This window comes from Palaemon carinicauda, unplaced genomic scaffold (assembly GCF_036898095.1).
Source record: "Palaemon carinicauda isolate YSFRI2023 unplaced genomic scaffold, ASM3689809v2 scaffold428, whole genome shotgun sequence".
NCBI classification, from domain to species: Eukaryota; Metazoa; Arthropoda; class Malacostraca; order Decapoda; family Palaemonidae; genus Palaemon; species Palaemon carinicauda.
In genome coordinates this window covers 37,501-51,570 of record NW_027171682.1, presented here as the reverse complement: position 1 = coordinate 51,570, position 14,070 = coordinate 37,501, and the positions used below count along the sequence as shown (strand labels likewise).

The window sequence follows — 14,070 nt, the reverse complement described above, 5'->3', positions numbered from 1 at the left end:
AGAATCTAACATTTTCATTTCTCAAAGTGGTTACATAACATTTATAAGTGACAAAACTAAACTATAACCAAATTTGATACCTAACTGTCAACAGCAAAAGAATTATAATTGAAGTTATAAGAGTTTCTAACAATGTTTTAATAGAATCAGCCAAAGTGTGGCTCCATGGGAAAGGAGTGCAAAGCTTGGCTCACATCTGGTGGGCTCGGAATCACTTCCACCACAACCTACCAGTCTACCCCAGCTTATAACGAGTACCAGCATCTGGTGGGGTCGAGTGCAGTAAATGAAAAATAAGGGAGCCTTTGTATATCAGCGGCCAGTTCCTCACACGTTGATTAAAATTGGACATCAACTAATCTAAACTTTCCCCCCTAACCTAACCTACAAGCCGTGTCCTTACCTTCTTAGCTAAAAGAGGGTTCTAACGCGCCCCTGCGACCCCCCTTTCACTGCCGTATTCTAAGTTACCCATGATGATACATATAGGTGGCCGCTATCATAAAGACACCCCAAAACAAGCTCGTGGGCAATATGTCGAACCCCCTACACAAACTACAACATTCCCCCCTATATAGGGGTTCCTGGATACTGAGGTCTTTCCTTTCCGATACGACTTTCGCCCCATGTATCAAACTTTTCTGACACTCCTCTATCCCCACACGGATCAACTTTCCTTACACCACTTGCACCAAGCAAACAGTTCATCCGCTCTTGCCTTATACAATGTCACTAAATCCGAAATATTTGGGCTCTAACTACCACTTCGGTGTTATTATAGTTCAAGTCATGGTGAAAAAAAAATACTCTAGATATGGATTCCTGATACAGTACTCCAAGAAATAGTTGCCATACACTTTTTTTCAGGGTACAGATTCCTAGTAGCGGGCTCCTTTTGAACACGTGAAACTGTAATTCTATAATGTTCGTATGTACGTTCTGGTCTTCAAGGTTAATAAATTTAACACTGTAATACTGGAAATCACAGTCTTTCAAGCTGGAATACGACTTCGGACATTATCCTGGATCCTGGAAGAAATTTCCAGCATCACGGTTAATAACCACCCATTCACAGTAACAATCTCTTGTTGCCACCTATCAATACACTAATATAATCACTTTACGTTCTTCGAGGTGTGGTGTGTGTACTGTCGAAGTATATATTGTTTTTAACTTCAAAATGAAAGTTCAAAATTTCAATATTCACAAAGAACTGAAGCCCGCCATCAGCTGTCAAATTGTTTGTTTTGATTAGAGTTTCACTTTGTTGTCACTAGATGGCAGAAGCTGTCAAATGCCATGGCTAATAATTCTGTTAGATGGAAAGCGGGATTTATCTATTCAAATACATAATAGTGATCAAAATATTCCAATTAAAATTTTATACGTTTATAAATAAGATTAGAATAAAAAAGTTGTATTATTTTGAATTTGGTTTCACTTTGTTGTCACTAGATGGCAGAAGCTGTTAAATGCCATGCATAATTCTGTTAGGTGGAAAGGCGGGATTTATGAAAATTTATATTTAAATAAATAGTGATCAAAACATTCCAATTAAAATTTTATACGTTTATGAATAAGATTAGAATAAAAAATGTATTTAAGTTTTCGAGTATCTAAACGATTACTTGGTTGACAGAAACTACTGTATAGAATTTAAACCATTAAGATGGGACTACCTTAGGGGAGTGTACTAGGTCCAATCTAATCTAGAATCTACACTATAAGTCCATCAAAATTATTACAGGAACATGAGGTTAAGTTTAAACTATTTGTAGATTATATACAATTTTGCTTCTCTCTAAATGAAATTGACGATACAGCTAAAAAATATAAACCACATTTTTAATAGTGTTAAGGAGTGGATAGCAGTTAAATAACTAAAACTAAATGAAAATGAAACTGATAACCAAATAAATAGTAGTAGCAATTCGGTCCAGATATCTAGTAGAGTTCGTGATCTTTGTGTATCACTTCACTGTCATTTGTTTCTCAATGTTTAAATAAACAATGTAGTAAAAACCCCTGGATATCACCTTCAAAATATTGTTTTTATAAAGTACCTGGGTGAATATTTTGTAAAGAAATTTGTGATTAACTTTGTTATTACCAGGATTGACTTCCAAATCTTTTACAATCTACACAAAGTGTAACTTAAGAAATTACAAAACGTAATAAAGAGATGAAAAAGACTGATAAAAGGTGTCCCACCCAGATTATTATTACTATAATTATTATTACCTGCTAAGCTACAACCCTAGTTGGAAAAGCAGGATGCTATAAGCCCAGGGGCCCCAACAGGGAAAATAGACCCGTGAGGAAAGGAAACAAGGAAAAATAAAATATTTTGAGTAATAACATTGAAATAAATATTTCTTAAATAAACTATAAAAACTTCAACAAAACAAGAGGAAGAGAAATTAGATAGAATAGAGTCCCCGAGTGTACCCTCAAGCAAGATACAGGAATACTCCTATACAAATTGATTTATGCTGGCTGCTTATTAAAACAAGAATTGACTTTAAAATATATACAATAACCCATCAAGTTATCAGAACCAGGCGTCCAAAATATCTAAAGCCCTGTCCACACGATCGAGCATGCCCGACGGGCAAACAGTGATACCAGACCACAATAGTGAGTAAGAATGAGGGTTAATGACGTCAGAAGCGGGAAAACCACAGACAGGGATCTGGCATCATACAGTGTTGCCAGATCCCTGCCTTTAGTTTTCCCGCTTCTGACGTCATCAACCCTCACTTTCACTAACTATTGTGGCCTGGTATCACTGTTTGCCCGTCGGGCATACTCGATCGTGTGGACAGGGCTTAAGAGAATTGCTACAGTGTAGCCAATAAATCACGTTGACACGAGAATACTTACAGATTATTTCAAACTATTGGGACCAAGATATATGTCTACTTTAGGATCTAGAGTTTTCAAAAATACGGCCCCAGGATTATACAAGCTCCTAGTAGATATCCTAGACTTAATGAAGATATTAAGGCTTTCAAGAGGAAATTGAAGACTTGTTATCCAAGTGCTTTGATAATGTGCGTTTGGAAATTGTGTTGTACTTCAAATACCTAAAAATATGTACAGCAAGTATGTCTTATAAGTTTTGAAGTACATAGCATTTTCTAGTGTGATTGTGTTAAAACAGCCCTATAAGTAATTAAGTAAGTAAGTAAATAAGTAAGTAAGTAAGTAAGTAAGTAAGTAAAGTAAAATCCTATTTTTCATACCATAGAAAATAATGATTTTAATATCTTTTTTTTAACCAAGAAAGTATCTTCTCAATTAATTTTCATTATCAAGAAATTGCTTGAAAATAATCAAATCTTAATAATTATTTTACAGCCAAGAAAAATGTTTAATCCCAAATATCTTCACAGCCAACAAAATACTTAAAAAAATATGATTTAAATACTTCCTTTACACCCAAGAAAATAAATAATCTCACAGCTTCTCTATACATCAAAGTACTTAACCACAATCTACAATTTTTTCCACTCAGGCTGCAAAAGAATCCGATTTCTGGTGCTGGGGAAAGGAGATTCTGATCCCGAATTTGATGGACCCTTACCTTTACAATGGAGAACACAGACCTCAGACCATGTGTGGTACTATGATAGATCGAGTCAACTTTCTTCTGGGGCATCCAATCTTCAGACAGATCAGGAAACTGCCGGGTAATGACAACAGATATCGTGGGGGTATTTAATAAATTCTTTAGTTGGGTACTATGATTAAATAGAGGGATAATATATATATATATATATATATATATATATATATATATATATATATATATATATATATATATGATTAAAGAATGGGTCCCTGGAGATTGCAAAACCATGGGTATGAAGGGAGAGAAAGAGAAGACGAAGGAATGACGAGCTAAGAAAATTTTCTGGTACAGACTGGCATTGAAAGACCATAAACAGTCGGGAATGGAAGGATATGTTTGAGGCCTTTGTCCTGTATTGGACTGGACTAATTATGGCTGATGACGATGACGATGACGATATATATATATATATATATATATATATATATATATATATATATATATATATATATATATATATATATATATATATATATACATATCATCATCATCATCATTGTCGACCGTTACTAGCCCACTGCAGAACAAAGGCCTCAGACATGTCCTTCCACACGCATATGTTTATGGTCTTTCTATGGCAGTATATACAAACAAATTTTCTTAGCTCGTCAATCCATCGTCTTCTCATCCTTCCCCTGATTCTCTTGCAATCTGTAGGACCCATTATCTTAATTGTAATGTCCATCTATTATCTATCATTCTCATTACATGTCCTGCTCATGTCCATTTCATATCCTTACATGTTGTTGGAATATACTCTAGTTTAGTTTGCTTTTTACCCTTTGGAACATTTACCTGAAAAATCGTACAGACTTTCAGTTTTTCAGTAAATCTACAAGACGAATTATTTGCTATCCTTGTCCCATATATTTTGAATCCAGTGGACACTTGTACAAAGTCACAGGTGGACAGACTAGGCAGACAGTAAGCTAAAGGTAAACCAGAGACCCAACAAACACTTTTCAACTGGAACTGCCACTCGGTAGAGCGCATACCTTTGACAATGCCAATTGAAACATGCATATTTTGGCACTAGTTTCATGCAAATCAGATAAAAATTGACCTAGATATAGCAAAAAGATGTTTTTTACCTTTCCGTGCCCTTGGCCTCTGACCCAATGACTCCCAAAAACTAATCAAATTGTCCTTGGATCAAGGCCAATCACCCCACCTAATTTCGTGCGATTCGGTCAAATAGTTTTTGAGATATGCGAATCACAAATTAATAAACATAAAAACATGAATAAATAAATATATGTCTATCAAAATATAACCTTCTGTCAAAGTTAGCGAAGGTAAACAAATGTTAAATTACAATCAAAGATGGTAACTCTCTCTTCATCCGCAGGCCCGTCTCACCAACACCCCGTCAATCATCCGAGGGATGAGGACGAGAGGGATTTTGGACTGGGTTGGAACGTGACTGAAAACGGTCCCCCGCATTACATCTACAAATCCTCTCTCCAGCTTCACGGCTTCCCTTACGACGGCATCCTGGATTCGTAAGCTGCTTTTTTCATTTTTTTAAAGGTATTAAAGGCTGCTCATGATTGGCAGAGAACAATGCCCTAGAGACAGACCATATGTACATATGGTCAGCACCCAAGCCTCCTCTCCACCCAAGCTAGGACCAAGAAGGGCCAGGCAAAGGCTGCTGGTGACTAAGCAGGTAGACCTATAGGCTACCCCAAAGCCCCAACACTTAGCTCACAAGGATGATGAGGTTGCAGACACGAGAAACTATAGACCTTGAGAGGGACTCGAGCCCAAGTCAGGCAGATCACCAGACAGGGACGTCTTCAATATGCCACTATAACCCTTTATACCATCAAATTCAGTGCCCCCTTATCCCTAAGAATAACTAGGCTGAAGGATAGCATCCAGGTGGAGCAGGGGGCCACCAAAACCAGGGGCCCATGCAATCACTTTCTCTTTTAGTGGTAAATTTTAAAGCAATGGATTATCTACTTCATTTGTAATCTTATTGTAATAAATTGTATGAAAGGATTTCGTGTAGTTCGTGGGCGGAGGGACGTTGGAGGATGTAGGGTCCCCGAGAAGCTCAAAGCCTATGGGCCCTGAAATGGGTAGATATGGCACTAATTTGTGGATTTCAGCCATACTGCGGGACACTGGGGCTGAGATAGTCTTTCCGTGCCGAGACGCAATGGTGGGAAAGCCCAGCGTATGTATTACGAAGTATAATTTAAAAGACATCGAATAGACCGTTGAAATAAAGGAATCATCAATAGAGCTAAAGTAGAGAGCTAATACATGCCTGTCACTAGAGTCTATTGGTAGCCTCCCTGCCTGGTGATATGCTAGACTGGGGTTCGAGTCCCACTCAATCTCGAGAGCTTCCTCTAGTGTCTGCAACCTCACCATCCTTGGTGGAGCCTATAGGTCTAGCTGCTGAGTCATCAGTAGCCATTGCCTGGCCTTCCCTGGTCCTAGTTTGGGTGGATAGGAGGCTTGGGCGCTGATCATATGTATATGTGGTCAGTATTTACAGTATTGTTACTGTCCCTTGCCTCTGCCATTCATGGGTAATCTTTAAACTAGTCCAAAGATCCATGGCAAGGAATAGTTAGGAAAGTAAAGTATTAGCTAGAGTTTACCCACAATTTTATTGACATAAAGGTATATTTCTTTAGAATTAAGTTTTATATTCATTATCTTATATTATAATTACATATTAAATTCTCCTAATTTATATTTCCAATTTGTTTTGCTTAAAATGAGCAAGAAATTGTTTTGATAATAAAAAACAGAATTCTAAATTGTTTTGAAAGGTTTCGAAATTTCTATTTTGACAAATAAAACATGATTCTTTAACTTTCGTGTGGAGAGAGAGAGAGAGAGAGAGAGAGAGAGAGAGAGAGAGAGAGAGAGAGAGAGAGAGAGAGAGAGAGAGAGAGAGAGAATTGTTTGTTTCACAACGGGGAAACATTTTAATTGCTTATAAACACTTGAGAGAGAGAGAGAGAGAGAGAGAGAGAGAGAGAGAGAGAGAGAGAGAGAGATAAATTGTTTGCTTCATAAGGGGAAAACATTTTAATTGCTTATAAACACCTGAGAGAGAGAGAGAGAGAGAGAGAGAGAGAGAGAGAGAGAGAGAGAGAGAGAGAGAGAGAGAGAGAGAGAGAGAGAGCTGCCCAGCGGCAAGAGCCCGTGTCTTACGTACGGTAAGGCGATCTTCACACACGAGAGAGAGAGAGAGAGAGAGAGAGAGAGAGAGAGAGAGAGAGAGAGAGAGAGAGAGAGAGAGGATAGTTTGTTTCACAACGGGAAAACATTTTAATTGTAATTGCTTACAAACACTTACAGCATAATTGTGACTGATTTACACATCAACATAGATGTGATTCAAGAATTGTTATGTATAAGGGTGAAAATTTCGTCAAACTTTATCCAGTAGTTTTAACATAATCCTGTCAACAGACAGACATACACACAGACAGATAAATAAATAAACCAACTCGATTTTATAACCACCTTTGGCGAAGGTAAATATTTATTTATGCTTGGATAGCTAACAAAAATAAACTTCCCCAAAAACAATAATTAGTCAGGATTGGCCTGATTCTGAGAGAAATTATCACCGAAAACTTGTTAAGTGTCATTACTAAACATCATATTTTTCTGATATTCGAAGGCCATTTTACGAACTTTAAATTGAGACAGTATTAACCAAAACATATTTAGGAAGTGAATTTTTTACAGTACTAGAGTGGCACTCAATAGAGAGCATGCCTTCGTCAAGCCAACCTGTCTTATATTACTCTTAACTCCACTGCGTGCTTGTACTGCTATGCATTTTCTTCAAAATCTAATGAATATGTCCTTGGGTTATACTCAACATTTCCACCAAGTTTCGTTTCAATTGGTTCAATAGTTTTTGTGTAATGTTCACAAACAAAACATAAACTAACAAAATATTTGGAATTTACTTCATATTCCCATTACTTTCAAAGTACTGCTGCGTACTTGTACTTTGATATACTTCATCCAAAATGTTACAGATTCATCCTTGTGTTATACCCAACATCACTACCAATTTTGGTTAAAATCGGTACAGTAGTTTTTATGTAAAATTACTCATAACCAAATAAATAAACTCGGAAACAGATGAAATACACAGGGATGAACACATACCCATCGCAAAATCTTCCAATAATCGATGCTATCATAAGTCTAAAGCTTTAATATTTCACCCTTGGACAGGTATAGCGGCGGAGGATACTTGGTCGAGATCAGAGGTCCACACTACAAGGCCCTTCATACACTCGACAGACTGGAAAACGAAGGATGGATGGATCAGCAGACGAAAGCTGTTTTCGTAGAGTTCGCCTTTTACAATCCCCAGGTAAACAATCCTTCTAGATCTCTGGATCCTTCTTGGAGCCAATGTACTCCCCTGTAAATATGATAGATAAAATATTAGATCTAATCAATAAAGTTGACAAATTTTAATGTTAGTCTGTTAGCAAATATTAACTCCTTCACCGAATGTTATGAATATGTTAACTCCCCCACATGAGGCTTTTACCCCCACCATAAGGTAAAATTTCGAGCACATTTTGCTAAATAATTTTTAAAAATTGCTCTAACAAGCTTAGTTTTTGTCCTAGAAAGGTCAGGTTGGTCTCATTCTTTTGGAAAATGCCTGAAGTTTCTCTTAATATTATCAAAAAAATGTGAAAATATGTAATTAACAGTGTTTTGCAAGAACGTACCGGTACGTCCTTTGGGGGTGAAAGGGTTAATACCTTTTTATTCAAACAATATCCATGCTCCACCCTTCCATTTATATTATTTTCATGTTGCAAAATATATATATCGCACTTTATTGAAATTTATTAAAAATATTTCCATTTAAATACGTTTACGTTGATTTATATTTAAAACAACCTTGGTGGATTCTTCTGCGTAGGCCTACTCTTCTTTGATACTCGCGACCTTTTAGTTATCAGTTTTTTGTTTTTATTAAGATTTAAACGGTTCTAAAATCATACTTTCTCTAATTTTATTTTAAAACTAACAGTTATCGGCAAATTGGTTATTCGTTATTTTGCTTTTTTAAGTCTAAAAGGTTCTAAGATTATTTATTCTTTAATTTTCTTTTAAAACTAACATTTATTGGCAAATTAGTTATTCGTTCTTTTGTTTTATTAGTCTAAACTATTCTAAAATCATTCATTCTCTCATTTTCTTTTAAAACTAACATTTATTGACCAATTAGCTATTCGTTATTTTGCTTTTTTTAAGTCTAAACTATTCTAAAATTATCCATTCTCTGATTTTCTTTTAAACTTGATCATTAATAAAGACATACATTCTATGACTTTCAGAATTAAAATAGAAATTTAACTTCTTAAATCAAATCTTATGGATATTTCTAAACAAAAAAGAAATATATTTTCTTTACATGTTCTATCATTTTGAAACTAAATGTTTACAAACTTATTTAGTCTCATTAAGCTTTCTTTTTATATGTTTTCCGTGAATATTTAAGCTTAATTCATTTCGATATCCAGCACTTTGCTTTGCATAAAATATTTTCATGAATATTTCTTTTCTATGTTACTAAGATATTCTTCTTTCCCATTATTATTTCTACATTAAAGGGTCGGTTGCCTGATCCACCCTCTCCAATGCCTTCTATCAAAGGTATCCTCTTCCACCAAACCTCTTCTCTCCATATCATCCTTCACCATATCTCGCAATCTAATTCTCTGCTTCCCTCTGGATCTTCTCCTCCTAACAGTTTCCTCCTAAGCCCTCCTCACTCCCTCCTCACATTCTTCCCCAAACATCCATCCTCAACACATGTCCACACCATCTCAGTCATGAGACTCTTAACACCTCTGTTTTCTTTACTACGCCTGCCACTTACCGAGTCTTAAATTCAATTCGCAACTTTAGGTACAAGTTTTAAGAAAATCTATTCAGAGATGATTTATTTACCTTTATAAACAACTTTTATTTCCTTTAAAAAGTGCTTTCATAATCCGTCAAAAGTTTTCTTGAACTCATCTCAGACATCTCTCCCGATAGGTCAACCTCTTCGGCGTCGTCATGTTCGTCTTCGAGTTTTTCGACGGCGGAGGATTTCTGGCCAAGTTTAAGTTCCAGGGGCTGTCGTTGCTGCGGTACCACAGACCAGGAGGCTTCTACATCCTGTTATCCGAGATAGCTTACCTCATCTTCACCTTCTTCTACACGCGCAGGGAATACAAGAGCCTCAAGAAACTGGGGAGGTCGTACTTCAAGTCTGCATGGAATATACTGGAAATAGCCATACTGGTTCTCTCCTACACCGCCATCATATTCTACCTGTTGAAAACTTCGCTGACTTATTACACGATCGACAAGTTTACTGCGTCGAAGGGGAAGAAGTACATCAGAATGCAGCCTCTGGCTTTCCTGGATGACGTCGTAGGATATATCATTTCCTTCCAGGTGTTCATAGGAACCTTAAAGCTCCTGAAACTCTTAAGATTCAACAAACGTATCGGGATGCTCTCGGCCACCCTGAAGTACGCTGCGGGAGATATCCTAGGCTTCACCCTTCTTTTCATTATCATGCTGTTCAGTTTCTCCAGCATTTTCTATCTCAATTCCCTGACGTACGTCGAGGAGTTCTCGACATTCACAAAAACGGTCGAAGCGTCCTTCTTCCTCATCAACAAGAAGTTTCTCGACATCAAGGAGTCCTCTCCCATCCTCGGCCCCATCTTCTACTTCATCTTTGCCTTCATGCTTTACTGGCTGGTCTTCCAGCTACTGATCGCCATCATCTGCCACGCCTTTGCCCATGTGAGCAACAACCTCAGTGCCCAGCCCAACGACTACGAGGTCGTCGAGTATCTCATGACTCGGGTCTCTGCTTACATCAGGGCATTCTTCCCTAATTCGGTCAGGGAGGTCAACATACAGCCGCCGAGGGGTCCGGACGTCGATTCGCAGCTGCGGCATCTCCACCACTCTCTCGATAAGGTTCTCGATGCCCTGGACAGGGCCAGCGGGCAGGCTACCCCTTCGTCGGAGAAAGGAAAGCGAGGTCGTTATTAGTCGCTAAAAGAATCCTCGTTTTACCAAAATATGCAGTTGTCATAAAGGTCTTTTTTGCAATTAGCTTAAGGAGTTAATTAATACCATTGATAATACACCTATACATAATCATATTGTAATTATTACAGTTAATAAATTAAGTGCTGTTTACCTAATTCAATTTTGGAAGAAAATCTGACATAACTAATTGACGACTCGAGTTCATAGAGAAATATTTCTAAATTATATTATATTATACAATGATGATGATGATAGTGGTATATTAGAAATGTTACGCCTTCCAAACGCTTAGAATAAGGGAATAATTTATACGTATATTTGAATCTTTATCGGAAATTATATAAAGCACACATACACTCATATATATATATATATATATATATATATATAGATATATATATATATATATATATATATATATATATATATATATATATATATATATATATGTATATATATATATATATATATATATATATATATATGTATATATATATATATATATATATATATATATATATATATATATATATATATATATACATATATATATATATATATATATATATATATATATATATATGTGTGTGTGTGTGTGTGTGTGTGTATCCATCTGTATATACACATATAAGTTATATATTATATAATCTATGTATGTGTAAGTATAAAAAATCATGAGAAACCAAAAAATGCTAAGTTTTCTTTATATTTTTATCAATATATTAGTTTCAAATGTCTGATCCTCGTTATGTGCAATAGTCTTAAGAAATTGTCAAAGAGAAAATTACGATTTAATTAGAGAATCGGTACGAAAACATTTACATTTCTAAAGTATTAAAGTTCCCAAAAGTAACGTTAAAAAATACGCTGTATAATCTGACACAATGGACGATGTTATTTGAAACATGCTGCGTGAGGTGAGACAAAATTGGTAGGCCTGATTGTTAGGGAGGGGATGCCATGTATGACCTAGGATAGTATTTCACTTTATTTTATTATGTAATATTAATTACTCTGTCATATCATGTAGGTATAATTCAATAGTTGTGGTTACGTAATATAATTTTGTCATATTATGTAGATATATTTGATTCAGTTATTTACAGATATTCATTCATTAGCTGTGGTTTTACCAATATTAGACTGTGGCAACTCAGCCCATTGTTGTTACCATGTTTTCCAAGATCCATTGCAGAACAATGTGGTAATGCTGTAATGGGCTACTGTATATTGCTGAAAAAAGACGTGTCCCATGTAGACGGATAATGAGACGTCGTAATATGGGTTTTCTTCATTTATTACAAAAGGTTCGTTCGTAAGTACACCGTACACAGCTACCCTCTCAGGTGAGGGCCTTGTCTACTCGAGCGCCCAAGGGCAACTAAACACCCCTCGCTATCAAAATGCAATCTTGCGACAACAACATGCTGAGTTATAAGTTTTTGTGAAATTATCATGATTATAGAGTTCATTTACCTTGACGTACAACACATATCTACGTACAAGAATTAGGACAGGTGTAAACATTAGAGAAAAATTATCTTATATGTATATGTCGATTATCAATAGATATCTGGAGTCGTATGAATCCATTGGTTTGCTTATTAGCAATTGTGACTATGACGGGTAAACACGCATCCCAACCCTACCGAGGCGATAGACAATCAGGGAGAAAACATCATTCTGTTCATTTAGCCATTTTTCGCACCTAACATTAACGCATACCATCCCTACCGAGACGATAGATTATCAGGGAGACTACATCATTCTGTTCATTTAACCATTTTTCGCACCCAACATTACAGTTACTTTTGGGAGCTACAGTACATTTACCTTAAAAATAATTGTCTTATCTCTTGTCCTCGTTATGTGCAACATACTTCTTCCTCAATCTTACCACAATGTGATACTGAAACTTAAGAGTCAATTAAATATGGTATTCTCTATCTTCTTCTGTGCTTTGCGATTCAATTTTTTGCCCGTCTCGAGTTCATTTTAAACTCTCTATAACACTTATAACAAACAATCAGTTACGACAGCTATTTCCAATGACTAGCCATAGTATTTTATCTTTATGAAACAATTCTCTTGTCTTTTCTCTTTGATGGCTGCTTTTCCAGTCCCATACAGCAGGGGAACCCCATCTCTACAGGACCTCCACTGTCATTTTCCCTTGTTCGTTCAGAGTATTTAACATTTCATATCATATATTGTTCATTTACTGTTAAATCGTCACTGTCAAAGGCCTCATGAAATAATAAAATTTTCAGTTTCCTCTTGAAAGCCTTAATGTCTTCAATCATTCGAATGTTTCGTGGGAGCTTGTTATATAGTCTCGAGGCCGCATATTTAAAGGCTCTGGAGCCTACAGTAGACATTTATCTAGGTTCCAACAGTTTGAAGCCATCTGTAACTATTTGTAATTTTATTCTTAAATAGCTTGCTTCCATTTACTCATATACTACTGTCTTATTGCCAGTAAAATTTTACAATTCTTTATTCTTACTATTTCATTCATTAATAAGAATTTTACGCTTACTATTTCATTCATTAATAAGAATTTCATTCCTACTATTTCATTCATAAATATTTTACACAGTAGAGTTTAGTCCATAAAATATTCAATTATCACTATATTCTTCTATTACCTCACAAGTACCTGAATACATGAAATATTTTTATCAAATCCAAATATGTAATGAAGATAAATTATTCATATATCTAAAGCTATCAATCTTCTTCTTCTTATTTGTCTGCATCTTTTCCCACTTGTATGTGGGGTTGATATTCTCAATCTCCACTGGCCATATTGGTTTTGGCTAATTTTTCACGGCCGGATGCCTTTCCTGCCGCCAACCCTCCCCGTTTACCCGGGCTTGGGACCGGCACCAAGTTGAGGTTGGCTTGCCCACCTCAGTGGCTGGATTATCTAAAGCTATCTATAATAAAGATATGTAAATCTATATTGGAATTCGATAGTCAACCAAAAATATTTGATAAATATATAACAAACAATAAAGTTTAGTATTGTTGCGTCAGCATTTCAATAAAGAATAATAATATAAAGGGAATCTTTATTTTAATTCCATTGATAAAACATGGGCAGGACATAATAAAATGGCAGATGATAGAGAACGGGTCTCTAAAGATTGAAAAGAAATAGGAGAAGGAAGAGAAGATGATGGATTGACGAATTTAGAAAATTTGCAGATATCAACTGGCAAATAAAGACCATAAACAGGCGAGAGTGGTTGGACATGTCTGAGGCCTTTGTCCTGCAGTGGATTATCAACGGCTCATGATGATGGGGATGATGTATATATATATATATATATATATATATATATATATATATATATATA

General features: G+C 35.9%; 1 protein-coding gene across 1 annotated transcript in view; it reads left to right on the top strand.

Annotated features, from left to right (window-relative positions):
• Window positions 1-10,924, top strand: part of LOC137636888 (uncharacterized) — a 102,352-nt gene extending 91,428 nt beyond the window's left edge. Inside the window, exons 48-51 of the mRNA XM_068369244.1 lie at window positions 3,518-3,692; window positions 4,983-5,136; window positions 7,859-8,000; window positions 9,692-10,924. Of these exons, the coding sequence (XP_068225345.1) occupies window positions 3,518-3,692; window positions 4,983-5,136; window positions 7,859-8,000; window positions 9,692-10,708 (1,488 nt within the window). The 3' untranslated portion in view covers window positions 10,709-10,924. The remainder of the gene's footprint in view (window positions 1-3,517; window positions 3,693-4,982; window positions 5,137-7,858; window positions 8,001-9,691) is intronic.
• Window positions 10,925-14,070: the final 3,146 nt, after the last annotated feature.